This window comes from Artibeus jamaicensis, unplaced genomic scaffold, assembly GCF_021234435.1.
Source record: "Artibeus jamaicensis isolate MK-2021 breed Jamaican fruit bat unplaced genomic scaffold, CSHL_Jam_final contig_444, whole genome shotgun sequence".
NCBI classification, from domain to species: Eukaryota; Metazoa; Chordata; class Mammalia; order Chiroptera; family Phyllostomidae; genus Artibeus; species Artibeus jamaicensis.
In genome coordinates this window covers 3,597,397-3,623,924 of record NW_026521831.1, presented here as the reverse complement: position 1 = coordinate 3,623,924, position 26,528 = coordinate 3,597,397, and the positions used below count along the sequence as shown (strand labels likewise).

The following is a 26,528-nucleotide window of genomic DNA, read 5'->3' as shown; positions in this document are numbered from 1 at the left end:
GCTCTTAACCGGGGCCCCTCTGTTTGTCCCACGGGCTCCCTTCTGCACAGGAGGAAGGGGTCGCTTGTCCCTGCCCCCTCGGGAGTGTCTGCACCATGTAACAACAAATACAAAATGGAACAGGAGCCCATCTGCAAATTGCTCAGAGTCGGATCCACACTCGCATTTCTGCTCGCCAGCCTGTCGGTTCTGTAATGCGCCTCCGTGGCTGACCACAGCCCCTCCCCACGGAGCGCGTCTGCAGTTAGGTAAGGGGCGTGTTCGCTGCCTCACAGGAGAGCAAGGAGCCAGGAAGTGCAGCTTCAAACAACGCCACTGCCACATGGTCACAGCTGTGAACTCGGGGCAGGCAGCCCTGTGTGCAGAAATCAGGGCTCGGACGCTGTCTGGTGAACAGAGGCGTTTTGCAGCCTGTGAGGTGCTTGCAAGTGATGGCAGCTGTAGCTCTGGCATTGAACCAGAGCTCCGACGGCACACGTCTTTGGGCGGTTTGCACTGCTTAGCATCCTTTTTTACAATTCCCCCCCATGCACTGTCACTAAGGGTGTTCCCGAACCTCAGATGAGAACTGGGGACTTCGGGAACCAGTGATGGTGGCAAGCATGTTTGTTTTGTTTCAAAATACCATCTATTTTCCTTTTGTTGACCTGTGCATTCCTCGAGAAGGCCCTTGAACTTGAGGGGCTTGCTCTGGTTAGCGGTAGAACAAGCCTGCTGGAGTGGACTTGCTGGCCAGCCCTGCTCGCTGCTGCTTCTTTGCATTGTGTTTCTTAGTTCCTTCGGCCCCCACCTCAGGCAGCCAAAACCCTGCGGTAGCCGTTTTATATCCTAAAGCTCTCTGCTTGTCCTGCCCTGCCCACCAGACATGCTGGCTGTCACCAGTCCAGTCCATCTGTGTTCTCTGGATTTAGCTGGGGTGTCAAAGGCTGGACAAGCTGGGCTCCCACATGGCCTACGTGCCGGGCCCTCCAGAAGCTCCCTCCTTGGGCAGAGAACCAAGACCCCTCCCCCGCCACCCTGGCCTTTCTAGTTTGAGTCTTGTCATCCTGCTGTGACCGTCATGTGCAGTGACACAGGCTGGCTTGGGATGTGTGTGTGACCAGCGTCTCTCATACCGACTCAGTGTCTTTTGATGAAGTTGCCCCTTGGGAGTCCTGCTTGCTGCCAGCAGACGCGCTTCCTTTCCCTTTCCGAGGCTGGTGTGGGTGTGGCTTCTGCTCCGAAGAGGCCGCCCGCACACGGGCCTCCCTCACGGCAGTGGCAGAGTTGGTCCTGCCTCCGCCTCGCAGCCGGGCCCTTTCTGCTGTAGGGCGGGGTGGCAGAGGGACACAGGCTGCTGTCATAAGACCACATAAGACCTCCAGTCTGGACTCTCTGGGCCCGACTTGCTGTCATCTGGAAAATCGGGTGAAGTGGTTGCACAGTCCCTGAAACAACCTGTGCAGACCACCTGTGGGCCGGGCTCGGGCTGGAGAAGTGCTGGCGTGCTTGTCTGGGGCCTGCGGCCGCCAGGCCAGGCCACTTCCAGGCTCCGGAGAAACGGGTCCTCACGTCCCAATCTCCCTGATTGTCCCAGGCTAACGTAAGAGTAACCCCTGGGGGTGAAGGACTCAACTATGCCTCATCTCTAACCTTCACTCTCCTCTGTATGTTGAGTGTTATTCTGCCACTTTCTAATGCGTACACCAAGGGTCCGAGAGACCCAACAGTGGCCTCAGACCTCATAGCTGGGAGGTGGCAGAACTGAGTGTCCTGGCTGCACAGTCTCGGCCTGTTCTGTCCTCCAGTGTCCCTGTTCCCCCCAGACCTGTGCTCACCTCTGCGCCAGCACCCGTCGGAGCCCGAGGACACTTTCTGTCCCTTGTTTCTCCCTGTTAGCCTCCAGGCCCCCAAAGGAAGGGACTTGTACATCCACTCTTTGCAGCTGGCAGTGCCTGGCACGTCCTGGGAGCTTTCTTCAAGTTCACTGAGCTCCTGACCTGCCCTAGCCAGCCCTTGATGCGCATTTCCACTCACAGGCTCCCAGGTCTCTGCTCGGTAGACTGCAGTGGGAACAGCAGAGTTGGGTGTGTTTGGAGAGAAAATGAGGAAGAAAGATCTTTCATGTCCAAGAAGTTGTCATAGAAGACACTGAGCATCTCTGCAGTCGGGACCTGTTTGGAAGTCTTGCCTCCCGATTTCCTGGGGAACAGGCTGAGGTCTGCCCCTGCGGCTTCAGGGAGACCTCAGTGTGAGGCTCTGGGCAGACACTCTGAGCGACAGGCAAGTGTGCAGCTTCAGGGCACTGTTCCTTCTCGTGAAGACAGACCATTCTGCTTCTGCACAGTCTGTAGCATTTAAAGTGTGCGTCCATCCCATGATTTTGAGCAGGGAGGGGACCAATAAGTTACGTGGCTGCACTGAGCAACTCTGGAGGGCAGGAATCCCACCTCGACCACTCCCACCCCCAGAAGCCTCGGGTCCGCCCGCCTGCAGCCCCGCTTCTTTAAGCAGTGTGTCACGGTGTCCTGAAAGGAGCGCTGTTGCTCGGGCCCCTCACGAACAGAGACTTTCCTTTGTTCGCTGGCTCTGGGTCTCCACCACCATAAACTCAGTGGCAGCGGCCAATTTAGTATCGAATCTTAGGGCAAAAGTGGCTGTTGGAGAGCTCTGGGAGCGTTACATGTTGGGGACCTCTCTGCCTGGTTTCAGGAATTGTAACTACCCCCCATGGCTAAGGATGAGTGAGTGACCTCTAGAATGTGAGCCACAGGAGACAAAAGCTTGTCTCTGGTATCAAATGCGGCCTCAATTTCCTCTCTCTGCCCCCAAACCACGGTCGGAAGTCAGATATGGGTAAGACCCCTCAGAGGAGGCGCAACCTAAGCCAGACTCCATCACTTGGGAGGCCGTCATGGAAGGATTCGGGGGGCTGCAACAAAGAGCAAGCTGTGGACCCTTGTCCCCCCCCCCCCCGGCTATGTGACACAGCCCGAGTCCCCCTGTCCTCTGGGAGAAGCGCTTCCTGGCTCCAATCCACTTAAGCCTGAGAACCTGATGGGGAGGGGTGCAGCTCCTTGCCTTGCTAGAGTGGATCTGGAGAAAAATCTGGCATCACAAAGAATTCCTAAAAACCTGTGAAACCGGCTTTGCTAAGAGTGCTTTCATTCATGTTAAGAGTCTGAGCAGGAAACCCTAAAGTTTCTGCAAAACTCCCTGACAGACACTGACTCATACTAAACCCTCAGATCTCTTTGAAATGTTATCTACTGTTTGATCCTTGCCGGCCTGTATTCCTGTGTATTACAACCCAATAAAAGCCCCTGGAGGAAGGGGCTCAGGGCCGTTTTCCTCGGAGAAACTGGCTACCTCTCCTCCCCAAGCAGGTCATGTCTTGTTAGTGTTCACTTTCATCCATGGTGGACAGGGGGACTTTCGGGAAAAGTCGCCCCCACAGTTACACGCGTGACTCCATCGTGGGGCCGAGAAGGCTGACGTCCACGTGGGCGCCACAGAGAAGTGAGTCAGGAACGGAGTGGGCGTTGGAACTGTGCCGGGCCTGGACGATGTCCGGAACAAAGGCCTTTGTGCTGACGAGGGGCAGCGCAGGGTTGTGGCGAGGACACTGGTGAGGGGCAAGGCCAGGCAGCTCCCCACACGGACTCCGGCCAGTCGGCAGTGTCAGTAAGTTCACCCCTTTCTTATTCATTCCCAACGAGGCATTGTGTGCAGATGGGGTGCAAAATAAACACAGCTGTGACTGTCCTGCCCCACAGAGCTGACCAAGGACAGCCAGGCAGAGCCACGGAGCTCGGAGGCAGGAGTGCGTGCAGATGCCCCTCCGGGGGCCAGGACCTAAAAGGCCCGGATGTGCTGTGAATGCCACGGCAATGGGTCAAGTTGGGCCCTGCCCCCGGTCATAGGTTGAAGCCCTAAGCATCCCCCTCAACTCAGAAAGCGGCCATATTTGGAGACGGGTCTTTAAAGAGGTGATGGAGTTACAGTGAGGTCACTGGGGTGGCCCTAGCCCAGTAGCACTGGGGGCCTCACAAGCAGGGGAGAGAGGACACAGACATGTTACAAGGAAAGCCATGGGAAGACAGAGAGAAGGTGGCCATCTGCAAACCAAGGAGAGAGGCCTGCGGAGAAGCCAGCCCCGCCCGCACCTGCTGCCTGGCCTTGCAGCCTCTAGGATTGCGAGGAAGTGAATGTGGGCTGCTTGTGCCCCTGGTCTGTACGGCAGCGTCATGGCAGCCCGAGCAAGCCGGTCCCCCCAAATACAGTGTGTGGACCCGGTGGGCGTGACTGCTGCCGCTGCCAGAGCAGAGCTGCCAGCCCGGCAGGCTGCAGCGCACGGGCGGGGTGTGGAACGGCACGAACACAGCCCGTAAAGGGAGGGAAGGCGTCGAAGCGGACCAGTGCTCGTAAGCTGGGCACCAATTTCCCCCGTCCATAGACGGCTGGTGGTTACAGCTCCTTCTCTTCGTGCTTCCTAGTCATGTCGTAACTAGGAACCGGTGCTTCATTGGCTTTACCTTTAAAAAGGCAAGTAGAAGTTCATTCGCCCTGGTTTTGAACATTCTTGTTAGCTGTTCTCACCCAGACTGGGCATGTTTTCAGATGCTCGCTTTTCCCCTCTGCGGGGCTACATCCTTTTAGTCCTTTAAAATAGCCACCAGCGTCACCCGGCCCCAGAAGCCTCCAGAGCCTCCAGGGTGGCCTGCGGGCCCCTGTTGTGCCTCTGGGGCCCTCGCTGCGCTGGTGTCAGTGTGGTGGCCAGTGCTGCGGGCTCCGAGTCTCCCTCACCCTGCAAAGCCTGTGAGCCAGCCAGTGAATTAAAGAACCAATGTTTCCCTGAAAGCTGGCCATTCAAATTGGCTGAAAGCAATTGTGGGTCCTCCTTTACTGTGGTGAAATACAGGGTCCGCACAAACAACGCTGCCTTTTATGACAAAATCATAAGCATGTAATTTTGTGACCTAACAATGTCACGCTCAAGCACACCATGTGACATTCTAGGTGAAATGTTCAAATTAAAATGATCAGTTAGTACACCCATACTACTGCCCTCCCAACCACACTTGAGCAGGCCTTCCTTCCGCTGGACCCTGTGGGTACAACAAAATTTGTGATCTAAACCACTTTTAAGTGCACAGATTCGATGACAATACCTACATTCACAGTGTTCTCCAGCCATAACCACCATCGATCTCCAAGGTGTTTTTATCACCCCAAACAGGAACCCTGTCCCCACGAAGTGACAACTCCCATGTCCCCTTCTTCCTGGCCCCTGGTCTCCTTTATTCTGCCTCGATGAATATGCCTACCCGCGATATTTCATACTAGGGGAACCCGGTCTTTGTCTTTTATTATAACTGGCGTATTTCACTTGGCGTGATGCGTCGGGCACACATATCCACACTTCCTCTCTTTTTTGCGTCTGTGCAATGTCCCACTGTGTGGGTAGACCACACCGGTGTATCCACACGCAGTTGTGGACACTGAGTCTGTCCCTCTTTCAGCCGCTGTGAGCAGGGGGTAGACGCTCTGTCCGGGCCCCTCTTTCCCGTCCCCCTGGGTGCGCACCCTGGGAGCGGGGTGGCAGTTCTGGGCTGGCGTTCCGAGGAGCCGCCACACTGTTCTCCACGGTGGCTGCACCATGTCACACTCCTCCCAGCGGTGAAGGAGATTCCGTTTCTCCACGTCCCCACCAGAGCTTGTTACTTTCAAGTTTGCGGATTATAGCATGCGCGAGGGGGTGTCTCGTTGTGGCTTTGATGTACAGTTCCCTAATGACCCGTGACATTAAACATCTTTGCATGTTCTCACTGGCCATTCCTGTATCTGCTTTGGAGAAATATCTATTCAAGTCTTTGCTCATTTTTTTACAAAATTAGGTTGTTTAGCTTTTCATTATTGAACAAAATGGTGGAAACTTCAGAAAGTGGGTTCCTTAAAAAGGTGGAGCCTTCCTAAGACCCAGCTTTCTGGGAAACCTGTTCTTTGAGGGTCCTGGATTGACCAGGTTATTGTAATCATCTCCTGCGCCTCCTCCCGTTTTGGCTTTCTCTTACTTTTTCCCCCAGTACGGTGTTCACATTTCAGACTAAACCTCAAGTGGTACTTGGAGAATCAAACCGCAGAATTTCACATTGGAAAATGCTGCAACTCAATTGCACAGATATCCTTTTCCAGTTCATTTAAGATTTTAGAGAACTAGATTGTCAATTTGTATTGTTTGAATGCTCTTTAAAAGTGATCCTACAGAAATGTACTTGAGTAGTGTTTCTGATATATTTTGCAGGGGGTTGGAAGCAGGGTTTTGAATGTAGAGAGGCCAGCGTCTCCTTGGGCAGATCTGAGTGTTCTGCTGCCCGGTGTTGGGGGGGTGGGCGTTTAACCTCAGCCTCACTCTCTGAACGCTAAGTGGGAAGAGAGCCAGGCGGGGCAGCTCCAGCCCTCAGGGGTAGAAACCAAGGAAACCCATCCGGTAGGGACTGTGATTAAAAATATTTGTAAGTTCTATTACGAAAAAAACACTATGAGCTTTAGGTACAGAAATAGTCCAGTTTATCTTTTTCCTTTCTTTGTCCAAACTGAGTATTTTCTTATATATTTTTTTGATATAACATCTCATTTCCTGAATAGTTTTTGATATCTCGTGACACTTAAGTAGTTTGGCTGGAATTATTAAAATTCACAGACATGCATGTGGTGTGTTCTGTGTGGGTTTTCGTCCTGCTTTTCTTCCTCCTTTAAAGCTCTCCGGGAGCATTAGTGACGTGCGGTAATCTGAACCTATTTAAATGAACAATTTGATAGGCTTTGACACGTGCACACGTCCACGGAACCGTAACCATTAAGATAACGAGCACAGTTGTCTCCCTCTAAAGTTTCTCCGTGCCCCTTCATCAGCCCTCCAGCCTCTGACCTGCCCCTGCAGCTTAGCTGGCGTCTTGGGTGGCTTCCTGTGAGTGGGACCTTTCAGCAGGCACTCTGTTCTCCAGCCGCTTGAACTCGCGTAATTATGTTGAGATTCATCCACGGTGTCGCTTGTTCCAGTGCTAAATGTTTTTATTACTAAACTCTGTATGAGAAAATAAACTCCATGTCCACTGTGTGGACATACTGCAGTTTGTTAATGCATTTGCTTGTTGCTGGACATTTGGGCTGTTTCCAGTTTGGGGCTATTACAGGTCAGGTTGCTTCCATCGTTCGTGTCCAGGTCTTTGCATGAACGTGTGTGTGGTTTCACTTCTCTTGGGTGAATACTTAGTAGTAGGATGGTTGGATCGAACTGTGGGCGAACTCTTCAAACTGCTTCTTTCCCGAGGTGGTTGTAACACGTACATCTGCACACAGTGTGTCAGAGATCCAGCTGCTCCGTGTGCCACCAACACGCTTCTTGTAACACGTTTGTCCGATTTGATATCAGAGCAAAGCTGGCCTAACAGATGAGTTGAGTGGTGTCCCCTCCTCCCCCCGCCACCTGGAAGGAGTTTGCTCAGACCCTGCTGTTTCTTTCTGAAATGTCTGGTGGAAGTCACTGGTGCCTGTTTTTTTTGGTGGAAGGGTTTTTAGCTATAAATTCAAATTTCTAAATATGGCTATCTAGATGACCTATTCTCGGATGAACATTAGGAAGTCTTGTTTTTCAAAGAATCCATGTATTTCTTCTAAGTTATTGAATTTATTGGCATAGAGCTTTTCTTCCAGGTCCCTTGTTATCCTTTTAACATCTGTAGCTCTGTAGTGATGCTGATACTCTGTGTCCTTTCTCATTTATTTTCCTGATTAATTTGGATACAGGTTTGTCCATTTTATGTGCTTTGTCAAAGAACTAGCTTTGGGCCTGATTTTCCCTGTAGCCTTTCGTCTCTGATTTCCGCCCTGATGTGTGTTGCCTCACTTTGGGTTTCTTGCGGTACAAGCCGAGGTCACTTCCCCTCACCCCTTCCTATTCCTTCTCCTTTCTTTTCTACTGTAGGTGTTTAGTGCTATAAAAGCCTAAGAAATGTATTAGCTGCATCTCACAAGTTTCTCTTTGCTGTGTTTTCATGTTCATTCAGTTCAAAATACTCGTTTTCCTCCCTGTGCAATTAGAGTTACTTTTTGTGAAAGTTGTAGGGTCTCTGTCTGCAGATGTCCGACTGTCCCGGCCCCATTTGTTGAAAATACTGCCCTTTCTCCATTGAATTTCCTCTGCTCCACTGTCAGAGATGAATTGACTCCCTTTGTGGGGTCCATTTCTGGGCTCTCTGTTGTGTCCCATTGGTCTCTGTCTGTTTCCTCCCCAATAACATGAGGTCTTGATTATGTGGCTCTGTACGAAGTCTGAACGTCAGGTAGTTTCAGTTCCCCGTGTTGTTGCCCTTACTCAGTACCATGTTGGCCGTCCCCGGTCCTTCGCCTCCTCCCCATATAAACTTTAGAGTCAGTTTGTCGGCATTCACGGAATAGCCGCCGGAGTTACTGGGTCGACTCTCTAGATCAGGTTGGATAGAACTGACGTGAGAATATGGGCACGTCCAATCTGTGAACACGAAATATCTCTCCACTCCTTCGGATCTTTTTATTTCATCATATTTTATAGCTTCCTGCATATCGGTCCTGTATACATTTTGTTAATTTATCATAATTTCATAATTAGCTGCATATACATCCTAAACATATGTTGTTAGATTTATACCTACATATTTTAATTTTTTGGTGCCATTGTAGTGTTTTATTTTTCATTTCAAATTCCAGCTGGTTTGTTTCACGGGAAGGCAGTTGACTTTTGTGCATGACCCGTGTATCATGCAACCTTGTTACAATCACTTACTCTAGGAGTTTTTCTTGTCTATTCCGTGCAGTTTTCTACCTAGACAGTTATGTCATCTGCGGTTTTCTTTCTCCTCCTCCGGCGTGCACACTTACTTGTAGTTGTCGTCTGGCACTGGCTGGGCTTCCGGCGTGGTGTGACGAGAGCACAGCTCCTCCTCGCCTGGTCCCGTTCTGGGGGAGATGCGTCCAGTCTCATCACGAAGTAGGTGAGGAGGCTGTGCTTCCAGTTTGCCGGTTTTCTCTTTATCACTGGTCTTAAGCGATGTAATTTCACCCTGCCTTGGCGAAATTTCCTATGTGTTTCTTGTGCTTGGGATTTATTGATCTGTGGGTTTCTGATTTTCATCAAATTTGGAAATCTTTCAGCCATTATGTTTCTAATTTCTTTATTTCCCCATCTTGCCTCCCTTTCTGACACTTGACTCACGCAGATACTAGGACACTGGAGGTTGATTTACAAACTCCCTGGTGTTCTCTTCTTATTGATGTTCATTTTCTCTTTTCTCTTCCTCCTCCTCCTCCCCCGCTCCCTCCCTCTCTCCAGTCTGTTTTCTCTCTGTATTTCCTTTGGATAGTTTCTAGTGCTGTTTCTTCATGTTCACTAATCTTTTCAGTTAATCTCATCCAGTGTATTGTAGCTCTCTAGAAATTTGACTTTCAAATATATATAATATAAAATATATTTATAGAACATACATATGCATATACACACACACACACACATATACCTTCATGCTTCTACCTAACATATTCAGCCTTTCCTATGGCTGCTGGAACACATACAATAGTTAAAATAACTGATGTTCCCGTCTGATAATTCTGTCATCTGTGTCAGTCCTGGGTTGGTTTTGCTTGGTTGATTCTCTTCCTGATTATGGGTCATATTTTCCTGCCTGGTCGTTTTTGTTGGATACCAGACGTTGTGAATTTAACTTTGTTGGGAGCTGGATATTTTTATGTGCCTATAAATACTTGAGCTTTGTGCTGGCATGTGGTTTTGCTACTTGGACACAGCTCTGTTGGGGACCAGAGTAGCATTTCGCCCAGGGTGAAGTGCTCCGGGTTCCCGCCCAGCTCCTGAGGGTGACACGGGTCAACCTCCGCCAGCAGGGACGGGAGCTCAGGGGTCTGTCCTCTCTGCTCTTTCCCGGTTGATTTCCCTGGAGAAATCCCTCCCATGTGAGTGCCGGTCAGTTCTCGGTGGAAACTCATTTCCGAAGTTCCCTCTGTGCGGCCTCCTCCTCTGTCGTTCTCTGCCCTGCGAACCTTAGTCCTGGTGGCTTTTCTGGACTTCCAGCTCTGTCCCCTCACCTCAGGGCCATCCCCGCCCCCACCACTTCCTGAGAGCTGGGGGGTCTCCTCTGCTGGCCGCCTCCCCATCCCTCCCTGCCTGTGCCCACTCTGTAGGCCTTCTGCCTACTCTGTTCCTCTGTTTGGGGCAAGATGGCCAATCTGGCACCTGTTACTCCATCTTGGCTGGAAGCAGAAGTAGCTGGCGCTTTTTAAAAATTAGTTCTACCATGTTAATAAAAAAGACAAAGTTTTCCAATAACAACAATAACCACAAAAAAGGGGATGTGGGTTGGGGGAGGCTGGGACTCAAACCTGCCTTTAGATTCTGCCCTTAGAAGGCCACAGCGCCAGCTCTTCGCCAGGAGGCTGGCAGATGAGCTGCACAACGAGAAGCAGCCCTGCTTTCCAGTCCTAACATCCTCCACGAGCCAGCGTGTCTGCCATGTTGTCCCGAGACAGACTGCTGGCCGCAGGGTGTGCTGCGCAGTTTTATCCCGGAGAACCAGTTCTCGGGCGTCAGCCCCACTGGTGGATTTCCAGCGTCGGAACTGTGCTGTTCAGACTTTTCATCCCGACTCTTAAAGGCCAGGCTTTCCTGCGAAGGAGCCTTGTCTCCAACCGACCGGAAGTGTTCAGTTCAGAAGGCAGTCAGTGTGATGGGTGATGTAACTACACCGTGCTTTAGATAGATGTTTATACTAATGGAAAGTAATTTTAAAATGAAGATAAGAATAGCTTTTATTTTATCCTTTTTGCTTAAAGTTTTTGAAACAATGTAGCAAGTAAAATTTTATGAAAGCTACCTTTTCAGACAACTTTTTATTGAGTCGGTTTAGGGACCTAGTTGTTACATCTCTGAGATGTAACCAGTGAGCATGGCAGCAGCCGGTCTTCCTGTGAGACACAGTCTGGACACAGCATTAGATCTTTCTCACGTCCAACCCTTACGCTCATCATTTGGCCTGCTCACCCCTTTCCCACCTCCATAATTTTATCTTCCCTTATGTGGTCAGAACTTGGCAGCCCTGCTCTTCTCGCTTTAGGAAGGAGCATCGTCATGAGCTCCAGGCTTTTTCCTCTCTGTCACCCCAGCTGTCCCGGAGACAGGTGCATGGTCCTGCCTCAGTCTCCCAGTGCCGCTGAACCACGGGGCAGAGGCCACATCAGGGAGCAGATTCTCTCACCCTGACCGGGGGCTTCTTTCCTGCTCAGCTGCAGGGCCTCCTTCGCTTTAACGCTGTGGGGAAAGAGGGTTCACAACGTACAGCACCCAGGTCTCTCAGCTTCTGACAGGAACCAGAAACCTGATCACTTCTGCAAAGGTAGAGGTGTGGGGTGTGGGGTGTGGGCATGTGTGTGAGTGTGGACATGCATGTGTGTGAGTGTGGACTTGTGGTATTAAATAAACACTCCAAAGATTTTGAGGACTCTCAATTCCATGGGAAATCTTTGTCAGGCAAAATGAAATTAGAGTATATTTCAAAGTACAGTCATTGGCACATTTCCTAAGTGCTCCACTTGAGAATTTTCAGGCTGCCCTATCTGTAAGTGATTGCTCTTACTCTCACTTCATTCATTAGTCATTGATTGAAACCCAGTAGCTCACCTGAAATCCTGCCCTTCCTCCTCCACCTGTGTTTTGATCCAGGCTTGTCTGGTCCTCGTATTGCATCTCCAGAGCCAGGCTCTTTGCCAAGCTCGTGATTGGGCGGGCTGGGGCCTGTGTCGTTGCTGCCATTGGGGTTCCTCTGTCCCTGGCTTGGTTATCTGCTGGACGTTCTGCCCTCTGCCAGACTGAGTGCCCTTGGGTCGGGAGGCGCGCTGTGTTCACCGCACCGCCTGGCACTAGGTCTGGCCTGGGAGGATGCCCACTAACATCTTACTGAATTAAACGAACGATGTGCTGGCTTTAAACTGCATCGTGTCATCCCAATTCAGCAGTCACACGTTGCTTCTTAGGGTGAGCTTACGGGTTTTTCCTGGTCTCCGGTCCCATGATTTCACAACCTAAGGCTCAGAAAAGACCTTTATACCATATTTTCCCAGAGTCAAGAGGCTCTGCCGAAGATCCTTTCACGAACAGGCAACGAACAGGCAATGGCAACTTTTCCTATCAGTCAAGAGCCACTGCAGAATTCCTTCACTGTCAAGTGTACGAGCATTAGCTCTTGAGCATCATTTGAGTCAGGTTGACCTGTGTGGGGTCAGTACTTGTCATTTTCTGTGAAGTGCTGAATTTCAGAGCTGGAGCTCAAACAGCAGGTCCAGCCCAGGGATGAGTGGGACTCTGGGCGCCTGACTGACCCACGTGACCAAAGGAGGACCGAAGGTCCAGACGGAGAAGTGGAGCAGAGCCGGGAGCCAGGATGGTGCTCAGAGCCGCGCATGCGCATGGGGGTGGGGGGCGGAACTCCAGGCCCCGACACCGTGGGGGATTCAGCGCCACTCTGCTGGGTCCTGCTCTCTGTTTCAGGAGGGTTTTGAGTGCGACCACGTTCTGCAGACAACACGTGTCATGGAAAGCCAGCTCGAATGGGAGATGCCTACCTGCAAGTTACTGACTGCTTAGACGACTAGTTCCAAAACTCCACAACCCTGCTGCAGGACGCTGTCTCTAAATGCATCTGTCTTATGTTTTGGTAAAGGTAAAATGGTGCAGAAATTCTACATGTGTTTTACTTAGTGCCACAGAAGTCCCGCTGGAACCCACGCCTGTCATCCGACGGACAGCGCGATGGGGGCAGGCACAGAGGGCTCCCGGCCGCCCCCGTCTGTCACTTCCTAGCTGCGCGCATTCAGACGAGGTGGACGGAAAACCCAGCCGCTCTGATGCCACCTACGAAATGGGAGGACTTTGTGGGGACTGGAGAGAGACACGGTGAGGCGCAGCGTCCCACACGTGGTGGGCCGGAGTAAAGGGCAGCTGGCATCGTTTCAGATGACGAAGAGGAGAAATAAGAGCCTCTCCACGTGAAGGGCCAGATTCTAAGTGAACTTGGTAAAATTTACAGGCCCCCAGGGACTTGGACGTGTCATACTCTCAGACAGCCACAACGCCTTCGCGTCCCCAGATTCGCAGCATCAAGGGCCTGTTTTTATCTCTGGTTAATGAGACCATCTTAGGAAGAGAGAAGGTGACCGCCCCTCACCTTTTAAATAGAAGAAAATGCTCAAGTTACCAGAAGATCTTTTTGTGCCATTTTTTACCATAAAATGGTAATTCAACTTAAAATGAATTAAAAGTCACAGCCAAAAATAGCCACATGAAGATCGAGGTGAGGGGTAGAGCCTCAAACTTACCTTCCTGTGTGTGGACCCACAGGTGATGTAGACCCCACCTCACCACTTTAAATTCAGAGAGAAGCCTGGCACACGAGACTGGGTCCTCACGAGCTCAAGTCTGAGATGGAGCCGTGGACCTGGTGCTGGGCCTGCCCTCTGCCCACGAGTCACGTGCTGCCATGCGAGGGGCCTTTACGGAACTAACCTCTCTCTTCAGGTGAATGTCACACTTCTCAGGGGACCACAGGGGCTGCAGAGGCAGCAATGGTACCTTCTGATCTAGCCTTGGCCTCTCGGGCCAGGCGCCGCCCAGCTCTGCAGAATCGGCTCTAGAAACTATTCTTAATGTTGATTCCGCTGCAGGTCAATGCTTGTCTTTTGCTATTATAAACCATAATGTTAACAACAGTGAACTATAATGATGTTGCGCCACCATCTGTCCCGAGCCTCTGTTTGCCGTCATTGCAGCAGGTGTATCACACGCCTTCACACTTAGCCTCACGGGAACTTCAGACAGCAGGTGGTACTGTTCCTGGTGTGGTTGAGTCATTTGTCAGGGTCGCATGGCTAATAGTGAGAGATCCAGGACTTGAAGCCTACCTGATCTGCATGCCACGCCAGTGCTTTTCCTGAAGCCCCAGGACCCAGGCTGTCCAGTGCAGAAACGCTGATTGCAGCCTTTCCCAGGACTCGTTTTCTGAACCCCATTTGGACCTTGAGAAGATGCCATGAGGCTGGAATTCAGCCCCCAGAAGCTCTGCTGCTGGTGGAGGGGGAACGGTCACTTCTGGCACAGGTGGCCCGCCGAGATAGCTGCAGTACGGGCCTCACGCCACTGCTGGCTTGGTTCCGCCTCTGATTGTGTCCCATCTGCGCCTTGCCCTTTGCGCCAGTTTGTGCGGGCGATCTCTGAGATAGTTCCCCGATGCTGAGAGAGAGCGGTGCTCCACCCATCATGTGAGTGTCGGTCCCCACACCCCCCAAAGGAGACAAGCAGGTGCCCCAGCCGGTAGTTCCAGTTCAGACAAGTTTTCAGAACCTCGGAAATGCTGCGTGGTGGTTAAACTGGGCTCTGGGTTCTGTTCATCGTCGTGCTAATAATCAGCTTCCCTCTGGGCTGGAGTGTGAAGTCGTCGGAAGCCCACTGGCCGTTCCTGTGCACATGAAAGTTAAGAACGTCACACACGCAGCTCATGCATGCTGCCGAGAAGCCTGCCATCGCCCTGGAAGTGACCGCCTGTGGGAGCAGACGGGCCACCTCTGGTCAACGCAGTGGCGCTGCCGAGTTTGGGAAGCACGGGAGGCATGTCCCAGGGAGAAGGTCCGCGGAGCTCGCAGCGGGGGTTTTCTTACTGAGCAGATCAGGCATTTCTGATTTTGATCACTTGTATTTGCAGGCAGGGTTTTGTTTTGGCGGTGGGTAGGGGGTTGGTAAAATTTTAATATTTTTTATCCTCACCTTCGGACATTTTTTTCATTGCTTTTAGAGCAAGAAGAAGGGGGAGAGAGAGAAACACTGATGTGAGAGAGAAGCATCGATTGGTTGCCTCCCACATGCCCAGACTGGGGATCAAACCCACAACCTTTCAGTTACAGGATGATGCTCCAACAGACAGAGCCACGCCGGCCAGGGCAAAATTGTGAAATTAGACTCTTTCTGTACAAACTTGGCAACATAAATGAAAACCAAGTCCAATTTGTGCAGTCTTAGCAAAGCCGTCTGTGGAGCCAGCCAAGACCACCCTGACAACGTTTTACCCCGTAACCTTGGAGGACTCAAGGCCGCCTCACCCACCCTACTTGGAGTGTTGCTGCCATTGACTCGCAAACACAAGGTGGTTTGGTAGAGGCTGGCATTGCTCTTCAGCACCCTGCTGGCCACCGGGCCACCAGGCCACCAGGTGCAGGTCACCCCCCCCCCCCCCGCTACCCCCAACCCCCCTGTGACTATGTGCACCCTCCCGACACTGCTGTCCCCTCCAGGAGCCCCAAAGATCAGAGAAAGGCCTGAGTCCCTGTGCCAGGTTCCTGTATGACTTAGAAACACATACTAATCAAGCACTCATTTCTAATTAACTTCTCGGTGTTGTTTTTCATATGAATGTTTAGGCAGCACATAGGAATTTTCAAGGAAATGTTCAACTTGAATTTACTTTGGTAATTTTTATCAGTAATAATAGTGATGACAATTGCTTAATTATAACTTACATTTATAAAGCATTTACTACATAAAAAATGTCCTAAGTGCTCTACACATATTAACTCATTTCATGTTACAACAATGTGAGATAACTGTCATCCCTATTTTACAAATGGAGAAGCTGAGGCACGTAGCAATAAGATAATTTGCCCTGTACCGCATGTCTGGTAAGTAGTAGGGCAGGGATTTGAACCCAGGTGCTTGATTCCAGAGGCCATGCTAATAATGACCGAAGCATTTGTCTCTTCATAAGTCTCCATCACTGACGCTCAGGAGAACCCTCCCTGCCCTCTTCCTGCGGCGAGGCCTTCCCGGGAGGTGTGCAGTGGCCAGGCGCCCACGTGGCAGCTGTCCCAGACTGGTCCTCCGTCTTCTGTTCACACACCAGAGAATCTAGACGTTTAACTCCTCTGAGGGGAGAAAGGCTGCTGTCCCCCCACACTTGGCCTGACGTCACGAAGAGGGACTTGCCCGTTTTCCCACACAGGTGCGAGGACACATAGAGAAACCCCATAGAACGAGCGGGGACCCCAGGACAGCCCGTTCGAGTGAGCGACAGGAACTCAGTTGTCTCTGAGATGTCCCTTTGCCGAGACCTCGTGGTACAACAGCAACCAACCTCAGCAAGCAAAAATAACCCCTACTAGACCAAGCCAATGGGTGGACCTGATCTCACTTGGACTCCTAAAAAGTTGTTTGTTTGTTTGTTTTATGCCACGGCTGATGTGGCTCAGTGGACTGAGCACTGGCCTGCAAACCAAAGAGTCACCAGTTCGATTCCCAGTCAGGGCACACGCCTGGCTTTCAGGCCAGGTCCCTAGTTGAGGGCATGTGAGAAGCAGCCGATTAATGTGATCTCTCACACATCGATGCTTCTCTCCCTCTCTTTCTCCCTCCCTTCCCTTGTAATAATACATACATACATACATACGTACATAAAATCTTTAAAAATACTATTTTATGTTTTTTAAACCTCTTTACTTATTGGTTGCTTCTTGTATGTGCCCTTACTGGAGATCAAACCTGCAACCTTGGCCTGTTGGGACAACAGTCTAACCAACTGAGCTACCTGGCTAGGGCTTTAAAAGTTATTTTATTTTTTAGGTTAACATCCAGCAAGATTCCCATTTGGAGACAATTCTGTGCATTTTAACACGGTGTAGATGCATGTAATTATCAGGACACAGAACGCTTCTTTAATTCTCTAAAAGGCCCTTGTGCTGTGCCCCTCCCCTGCTCTCAGCGACCAGGGATCTGTTCTCCCGCTGGGGCTTCCTCTTGAGAGTGTCACGTAAATGAACCATTTGGTGTGCAACCTTCAGAAACCGGCTTCCTTCGCGCAGTGTAGTGCCTTTGAGAGCCATCCAGAGCATCGTGTGTCGCCGTGGACCACTCCTGTTTGTCACCGCGTAGTACTCCACCATGTCACCGGTGGACGCGCGGCAGGGGGCCGTTCACCAGCGAGGGCACGTGAGCTGTTTCCCGCCTTCACCGAGTATGAATGGAGCCACCGTAAAGTCGTGCTGCTTCCCCCAGAGGCAGTACCTAGGGGCTGCTAGGTCCCATGGCCCGTGTATGTTTAGCTGGATGAGAGTCTGCAACCCTGTGTTCTGGGGGGGCCGTACCGTTTCGTGGGCCCAGCAAAATGGTAGCAGATTTTGTGGGCCCAGCAACAATGTAGCAGAGTTTCGTGCCGTGTGTTCTCCCCACACTTGCTTCCATCGGTGTTTTGCATGGACGGTTCCATCGGGTGAGCAGTGATAGCTCGTTGTGGCTTTACTTTGCACTTCCCTGACGGCCAGTGACATTGAACATGTCCCCGTGTGCCTGTTTGTTCTTTGACAAAGCTTCCATTCAAGTCCTTCCTGTTAGTTCCAATGTTTTGTTCATTTTGGACTCGTACTGAGTTTATTTTCTTTCTCCCGAAAACAGGTTTCATTTCTTGATTCTCACTATGTTCCTGGTAATTTTGGATTGCATCCTGGACATCCGAGTGTTAAGTAGTGGACATTCTGTTTTCCGTTTACCTGACAAGTGCTGTTTCCTTTGTCTGAGTGGGGACCTTTCTTCGCTGTGCTGGGACCACCAGCCTTGTCTCCAGGGCTGCAGCTCTGATCTCAGTTCTGACCTTGTGTGGCCGGCAGGCGGGCTTGAGTCTTTGCAGGAACAGACAGAGTGTGGGGTGGGGGGCGCCGCCCCCCCATGGCTTTTTCCTTCCTGGGCTCTTCCCATGCTCTGTAGTGTTCACAGTTTTTAGACTTCCCTTTTTGGTTTTCTTAGGACGAAACAACTACGAGGGTTTCCACATGTGCCCTCGCCCCCCTGTGCATGCCGCGTAGCTGTGGCCGTGGAAGGGGGTTTGCCTGTATAGGCGCCCCTCTGCCCGCTGCCAAGCGGGCGTGGACGCCCCGTCAGAGCCTCCGTGCTGCTTGTGTCCGCCCTCTAGAGCCTTCAGGCAGTTTCTTCAGGTCTCGGGCTTGCTGATGGCCTTCTTCAGGGGTGTGTCCAAGAGGGTCTATCGTACCGGGAAGCAGAGCGACTCCGCAAGGCTCACATTCTAGCTGGGAGACGTAGACAATAGGCAGATACCTGGGAGGATCGCAGTCAGAGATGCTGTGAAGAGAGAATCAAGGTTGATGTACCGAGAGCGACAGCGTCGGGTAAGGCTGTTAGGAAGCTTCTCTGCAGGGCTCTCGTTGGAGGCAGAACCTTAAGAACAGAGGTGGCGGGTTGGGAAATGTTTCAGGCAAAGGCAGCAGCAGATGCAGAAGCCCCCAGGTGGGGGAGAGGTCGGCACGGCCGCAGCGTGGCACGTGAAGGGAGAGTGATGTGAAATGAGGTCGGAGAGGCGGGGAAGGTCACGTAGGGCCTGGCACACCTGGAAAAGGAACTGGGAAGTAATGATTCTGTACAGGAAAATGCTGCCATTGCCATAAGGCTATGCTAAGTGAACAGGACTGGCCACTCAAACTGCCTGGTCAGAGTGGCCAGGCCTTGAAAGTCTTGCCCAGCGGGCGGCGTGGCCTGGTGATTCTCTGACACGTGTCGGCGTTGTTGGAGCGAAAGTTGCGAGGCTGCGCAGTGGCTCCGGCCACGGGTGGGAGGTTGAAGTCAACAGGTTCTAGAATCCCTTCTACCTCCGAGGCCTCTGATGCCATGGGAGGGGGGAATGCAATGGCAGTTAAAGCCGCAGCTTGAAAATTGAGAACCACCGACGTGGGGGAGGAGGAGGCTGCAGAGAATGAAGCGCTGTGGTCCCGCGTAGTGGAAGGTGCCGCGTGATTTCTGCTGAAAGGCCGTTGTCTTCGCTTTTTAATTATTTTGCGGCAGCCCTGCCCCAGTGTGTGTTTACTGTGCTGATTTCCCTGGGGGGCACGTGAAACTGACTTGTTCCTTTCCTTGGTTCAGATGACAGCGCTTCCGCGGCGAGCAGCATGGAGGTGACAGACCGCATCGCCTCCCTGGAGCAGCGGGTCCAGATGCAAGAAGATGACATCCAGCTGCTGAAGTCCGCCCTGGCCGACGTGGTTCGGCGGCTGAACATCACCGAGGAGCAGCAGGCCGTGCTGAACAGGAAAGGACCTACCAAAGGTGGGCGGGCGCCCGACCTCATGCAGGAGCAGAAGGACGGTCGGTCTCAGGGCCGGGCCTTGCTCCAGCCGATGCGCCGTACTCTTTAATGTGGACAGAGAAGCGAAACTCAGAAAAGCAGTGAAACAACCTCAGCAGGGTCAGGGTCATCACACGAGGCAGGACAGTGTTTCTTGACTCGGCGGCGGTGGCGTACAGCCCAGAGGGGTGTGGCTGTAGTGGTCAGCAGATGCCTGGTGGGTCAAGGAAGGCACCGTCCGCAGCGAGAGTGATAGTTCACCCAGAGTCTCCGGGACGGAGTTAGTTCGCACAAAGCCCCAGCACCCCCTGAGTGCCCCAGGGAAGCTCTTCCTCTGGAAAGTCTGTCTCCAGCTCTCACCTCCATGCTCATCTCATGCAGTCTCTCATCTCAGTTCAGCAAACTCGTGACTGATCACGGGCCACATGCAACACTGAGCCCAGGCCTGGGGCCCAGCGGGGGCAGGCCTGTCCCCGAGGAGCTCAGGGCCCTGAAGTTTATCGCTCACCCCCAGGCGGTCTGGCAGATGGAGATGCTTTTTTATTTCCCTGTGGCATCTGGGCACAGAACATGAAAAAGTGGTGTTTTTGTTTTAAGTAACTTTGTGGTGACCCTCTTTTTGAAATTTTGGAAATAAATCCCCTCTTAGTCTATACCCTCCTGTCTGCTTTCAGCTGGAAGGTGCAGCTCACCTCTTGTCTGAATTTTCCTCAGGGCCAGCCCTAGAAAGCAGAACTGAATTCCTCTGGGCTGTAGAAATCCCTTGGTTAAAACATTCTTGGGACTGTGGCTTGTAAATGCCCCTTTAACTTGAACTTTCTTACTGTGTTTGGATTTCACCAGTGATGCTACAGTCACCGTGTCTCCCCTGGGGTCAGGAGAGGGCTCTGCTGCAGGTACTCACGCTCTCTCCACGCCCGGCCATCTGTGCATTTCTGTGGCAAACGGATGTCCCGCCCTCCGGGGTCACCACCACCAGCCCACAGGAGATGCACCCGCAGGGCGCCATCTGCGTTTTGAATAATCCTTTCAAATAGTCTTTCTCTCCTAAGTTACAAAGTGACGAGGGTATTTTAAATGGAAACCAGGTTATTTCAGGTATTCTTGACCTATTCAGCTTTCCCAAAATAATTCCGATGACTACTGTATCCTAAAGGGTACGTTAGAAGTAGTTGCTCATATAAAACTTAAGACTTCTATAGCTTCTTTATTCTTTTTTTCAAAGATTTTATTTATTTTTAGAGAGAAAGGAAAGGAGGGAGAAAGAGAGGCAGAGAAACATTGATGTGAGAGAGAAACTTCAATCAGGTGCCTCTCACACACCCCTAGCCAGAGACTTGGCCCCGCAACCCAGGCATGTGCCTTGACTGGGAATCGAACTGGTGACCCTTCCCTTTGCAAAGGGATAATGCCCAACCCACTAGTTAGGGCTACAAGGTCTTCACTTTTAGAAAATTAGGGAAAAAAATAATACAAGAGGGCTACCCAGGAGTTTTTTTTTCTTGATTAAGAGTAAAACTTAATTTTTATAAAACTTCTAAGAGGAGTTATAGCTGATGTTTCTTGGCAGCGTTCTTTCCATAAGTGAAAACAAGCCAAAGCATAAAAGCCAGAAGGTCACATCAAGAAATGGAAAAAGACCACAAGGGAGCTGGGAGGGGTGGCACCCCTGATGTGGGGGTCGTGGTTCCTCTGCTTGGGCACAGTGCACTCGGGACGCTGGGGCAGAGGAGGGGGAGGCATCGGTCACCGGCACTGGAGGCAGCTCCTCCCGAGGCACCGCGATGGCCCTGCAGGCGCCCCGCGGTCAGGAGAGCTGGCCCTCTGCAGCCTTGGTTGGGGTTGGGGATCATTGAAACAAGATGGGCTGTAGGCAGACCTCCCTGGGTTTCCGAAAGGCCCTGTTATCACCATCGCTTTGCAGTGCCCAGGCTTGCCATCCTCATGCAGCCCTGAGTGGACTGGACTCCCAGCACGCTCACTTTTAAATATTCAGTGATTGTTTTTCTCCCCCAGGTTAGTTGTCCGAAGCTCCGGGGGCGCGTCCCTGTGCTGTCTGCTACAGTGGGTCAGGCCACCTTGGAAGGCAGTCGGCTTTCACAGCACCCAGAACACATGCGTGGTGAGCACACTGGGGCTGTGAGTTGCCCACATGCCCCGCTGCTGGGCAGCGCTTCCACTCGCTGCCTCAGTGTGGCCACGAGCTGTGGGTGCTCACTCTCTTTCCTCTCCCCATCACCTCTCTGCTTATTGGAAGAAAGCCATCCTGACCTCTGAGCTTTGACCGACTCGATCTTTCTTCATAGGACTTTGCTAGCGTAACAAAGAGAGCTAGTCTCATGACAACAGCTCAGAGCTCAAGTTCGAGGGTTCCCGAGACAGGGGAAGGCTGTGGCCACCCCCTAAAAATGCCTGTGGACGTAGTTTATAGAGAGGGACCTGTGTCTCAGGTGACTTTTTTTTTTTTTAACAATATTCTACTGTCCCTATTGTGGCTGATTGTGCTAATTATCCAACTCTTCTTAACCCAGTGATACTGGGTCTTAGCATGAAGATGAACTCAGCTTCTACATAAGCTCCCCAAACTTTGCTGTTCTTTTCCGTTCGTTTGTGTGAGAGAGAGAGAATACTAAGACCTTGTTGCCCTCTCTTATGTCTTCACCGTAGAGAGCATCAGCCCGCAGAGTTAGCTTTGCCCATGTTGGATTTCCGTGCAGACGGGACGGTCCTATGCACTGGGGTCACCATACAGCAGAGAAAGAACCAAGTAGCTCACGGGGCAGACAGTCTGAAGCTCTTGCTAAGAGTCACGTTTTTTCAGCGTTGAGGCTGGAATGGGCACAACACTCACCACTAGTGGAATGAAGTGAGCGGACCTACTGCGTGTGCAAATACAGAAAATACTTGGTGAATAAAGGTCACTGCAGCATGGTGCACAGTGGGGACAGTCGGACAGGAAGCAGTACAGGGAAGGGAGGGGCACGGCCAGACCACTTGGCATCCTGAGGTTGAAGGCTGTGTGGTCTTTGAAAGGGTCCACGACTGGTAAGAACAGAGAGAATGTTTAAGCGTTACACACTACGTTAGGAGCCAAAAGCAGGATGCAGAACTGAATAGACTGTATAATTTCAAGTAAATGGACAAAATCTGTGCAAATATTTGAAAGAGCTATACTAACATTTATTGCTTTTTTCCCTCAGTGGTAGGGTTATGGCGTTTTTCTTTTTTATACTTTTAGTTGGTTTCTAAATGTCCTTTGGTGTATATTCCTCAATAAGCAGAAGGAATTTTTTATTTAAAACTGACTCCTTTCTTCCCCCTGAATCTGACCCTCACTGCGTGGGGACCAGCAGCAGGGCTCACGGCAGACTTCCGGAGGCGGAGTTCGCTCACGTGTTCTCAGGAAGACAGGTGTGGGGTCAAGTAGGTGACAGAGCCATTGTGCACGGCTGGCTCCCGTGTCAGCGCTAGCTAGGGGTGCGTCACTGGATTTTAAAAGGAAACCGTCGGTTAGACTATAGTCACCGTCCCATGCATCTGGGTTGTCTGCTTTCCCGGGCATCAACCAGCAAGTAGTTCCTCCCGCTCATTTTAATTTTGCTACAGTTCGACAGGTTGCCTTTGGTAAAACTTCTCTGTACGTTTGCAGCCCTTTTTATTAATAGCCCGATTAATGATCAGAGACTTCAGAAATGTCACCTGAAGCCTCTGCTGGCGATGCTGGTGAGCAAGTCAGTCCTGCCCTCCCAGGACATGGAAACCTGGTCTCAGCACTGAGCCCCCGGGACTGCTGTCGAAAGGAGCTGTGGGTTCTCCTCAGTCACACGGCCTCCATTGCACTAGCACTTAACCCTGACATTTACCATAACACTGTGGCTGCTGTTTGTTCGTTGACCGAGTGCTGGACTTGCAGTAGAGGTTTTGGATATATTAGCTCCTTTCACTGCTTTGTGCCCATTTTACAGATGTGGAGGCAGCCTGGAGGAGAAGGAATAAGTTGCCCCAGGTCACCCAGCTGGCATAGGAAAATCTGGGTGTGGACCCCGAGGCCTGGCTGCACGTAGAGGTGGATTCCTTCCGCCCTCCGTGTTGCTTTGCTGTGCACCCTCTGAGCAATATTATGTAAATTAGGGTTATTCAAACCAAGTCAAATATTTAAGAAATGAATAACCGGATGATTAGAAATGAGAGTTCTTTTCTCAAGGTTTGATTTGATTTGCAAATTACAGTAGATCATCTTCAGCATATAATTGTGGGAAATATTATGTTATGGTCCCTCCACAGATTATATCAGATATATAAAACTAACAAGTTACAAAACGTTGCAGCTCTTTGCAGTGGATTAAGTTAATGAATAATTAACTTAGTACTTTATCCTGGTGGACCACGATTAGGGAGAAATACTTTCCCCTCCCCCATTCACCGTCCTTTCTCTTTATCTTTCTTTTTACATACTAGTTAATCACAGAACAACTTCTGCTTTCTTTTGGACAGAACACACTATAGTTTCTTCCATTCTTCTTATTATTTCTACTCTACGGTTTATATATGAATTCTTTAGTGATTTATAGAAAATGTTTAGGAGGTATATTCAATTTTTCAGAGGCTAAGAAAGATTGTTTTTAGACTTTGTATTATGAAAATGTTCCAATGTATATAACAGTAGAAAGAAAAATACCTTTTATTTTTTACCTGGCTTCATTATTTATCAACATGTAGTCAGTTTTATTTATTCATCCTAATTGCCCTCTATTCACTTCTCCTCACTCCATTAGGATTTTTTTTTTTTACATTTTATTTTTTATTTTAGAGAGAGGGGAAGGGATGAAGAGAGGGAGAGAAACATCGATGGGTTGCCTCTTATATGTGCCCTCACTGGGAATCCAACCCGTGACCTTTCTGTTCACAGGACAACATCCAGTCAACGGAGCCCCACCAGTCAGGGCGCCTTTTGTGTTTTTGCCAGGGTATCTTCAGGGTCAAATCCTGGGAGCAGGGATAGCTGGATCGGGGCACAGATGCATCTGTAGGTTTGCTGGGTCCTGGCGACAGGAACCTTCCCAGCACTTAACCAGTTGTCTACTTTGTCTTACAGTTCAGCAAAAGCAGATTGCCTTCCCCAATTCCAAATACAGACATTTTATATTTTGAAAGAGATAATTAGGAATTCTAGGTCCATGAATGGTCAGATATGCTGAAATTAAACTGTAGATTTCACACATAATCACCTGCATAGGCCTGGTGGAAAGTTTTACTTATCAAATATCTCACTGAGTTGTTAATACAAGTTAAAAAGGTTTCTTGACCCTATAGACTATAACTGAACATCGATGTCAACGTGTTAAGCATTAGTGGATCTGACTAGCTATACCTGAACTTCCACATTTATATCAGCTGTTGTTGTGAAAATGTATTATCGCGCACAGCACTTTCTGAAGTCCGGCCACTCCAGTCCCACCGTTCGGAAAGGTGCACTTTTCATTGCAGGCCCAACCGTGGATGTTTAGCCCTCAGATTCCAAATATCTGAGAGCGGAGATTTCAGTCACCAACCCATGGAGTCCGTCTGCGGGGTTTTACTCTCGGTAGCGCATGGGGACAGTCTGTGAACCAGTGTGCAGGGTCACTGTTGGCCGTAGGTTCCACCGGAGTGACTGGGTCTCTGCCTCCACCCCCCCCAATGGGGGCTGTCCCCTTCCACCCGGGGCTCTTCCCCTTCCACTTCCTGCGAATATGAGAGCCCCCCGGGTGTCCACGTCCACGGGAACCCGGTGTTGCTTCAGAACACTCCCCTCACGTGGACTAGGGTCGTAGATTTCAGAGCGGAGGCGACGTCCTGAGAGCATTTCTAGACTAACTTCAGCCTAATTAGGAAAACGGGCCCAGAGGGTCTTGCCTGCCGTGGGGCTGCCAGTCCGATGGTGCTAGGCACAGCGGGTCCGAAGGAAAAGAATGCAGTGGTGACCCAGAAAAGGCAACATAACGCCTCTTCTTAGCAGCATGGATGCAGACTCGTCCGCCGGTGGTGCGGGCTGGTTCCTTTCCTTTTCTCTTGTATCATATTGTGTTGTATGAATGTACCAGAGCTTTTCTATTCACTCACGAACTGAAGGACATCTTGGTTGCTTCCGGTTATTGTAAATATGAAATGCAGATCTTACATAAATGTGTTTTCCCATCAGTGGACAAACACCTAGGGTTGCCCGTGGCTGGGTCGCAGGGTAAGACTGTGTTTAGCGACGGCCAGCTCTCTCCCAAAGCGACAGTGCGGGTTTGCACTCGCACCAGCAGTGAGTGCTTTCCATTGCTCCGCATCCTGGCCTGAAGTCAGTACTTTGTCTGTCTTTTGGAGTTTAGCCATCCTAATAGGTAGATCGAGATATCTCATTATTGTTTTAATTTGCATTTCCCTAGTGACAGAAGATGCTGAGCATCTTTTCATTGGCTCATTTGCCATCTGCGTGTCTTCTTTGGTGGGGGGTCTGTTCAGATCTTTTGCCTGTTGTTTTTTTTTAATTGGGCTGTTTGTTTTCTCACTGTTGAGTTTTTAGAGTTTTTTTTTTTAATATTCTATGTACAGATCCTTTACAAGCTATATGACTTGCAAATATTTTCTCCTAGTCTGTGACTTGTCTTTTCACCCCTTTAATGAAGGCTTTTTCACAGAGCAAAACTATTAGGATGTTAATGAGGTCCAAGCTATCAATTTTTTCTTTCATAGGTTGTGCTTTTGGTGTTGTATCTGGAAAGTCTTCCCCACAGCTTTCCCCAATGTGTTCATCGAAAAGTTTTATAGTTTCGCATTTTATACTCAGGTCTGTGGTCCGTTTGCAGTTAACTTCTGTGTAAGGCATGCGGCCGGTGTCGAGGTTCAGTCGTCAGCACCCCTCGTTAGACATCGCCGTTGAACTGCCTCGGCACCATGTCTATGACGCCAGCATTGGTGGAAACCGATTTGCATGTCCTGAAGAGTTACCTCGACAAGGGGCGCGTCCTGAAGTCCTTTCCCGCTTGTCTTACAGCAAGACCGCTGGTGCAGGCCCTGCCCCTGAGAACCACCGTCAACAATGGCACTGTGTTACCAAAGAAACCGAGCGGCTCTCTGCCATCCCCCTCCGGGACCAGGAAAGACATGGCTGTGACGGCGACACCCAAAAGGTAGGCACCGAGGGCCTTGGGTGGACGCTAAAGGCAGAGCCATCTCGGGGGTTAAAATAGGTTTTCCTTTTCCTATGTGACACTTTGCAGTCTCCCATCTGATTAAAGCCTGTAAAAGTACAGTATTTGGTGTGTTTCCACAGTCTCTTGATTTCCTTTCGGAGTTGTTGTTAGTTTATAG

General features: G+C 50.6%; 1 protein-coding gene across 6 annotated transcripts in view; it reads left to right on the top strand.

Annotated features, from left to right (window-relative positions):
* The window catches only part of EML1 (EMAP like 1), a 144,196-nt gene that overhangs the window by 66,504 nt on the left and 51,164 nt on the right, over positions 1 to 26,528 (top strand). For 5 of the 6 annotated variants that reach the window (XM_053666077.1, XM_053666080.1, XM_053666079.1 and 2 more), the window contains exons 2-3: positions 18,989 to 19,171; positions 26,212 to 26,347. In XM_053666077.1, the coding sequence (XP_053522052.1) occupies positions 18,989 to 19,171; positions 26,212 to 26,347 (319 nt within the window). Of the gene's footprint in view, positions 1 to 230; positions 249 to 18,988; positions 19,172 to 26,211; positions 26,348 to 26,528 lie in introns of those variants that run through there. The other variant, XM_053666081.1, reaches the window with a different exon arrangement.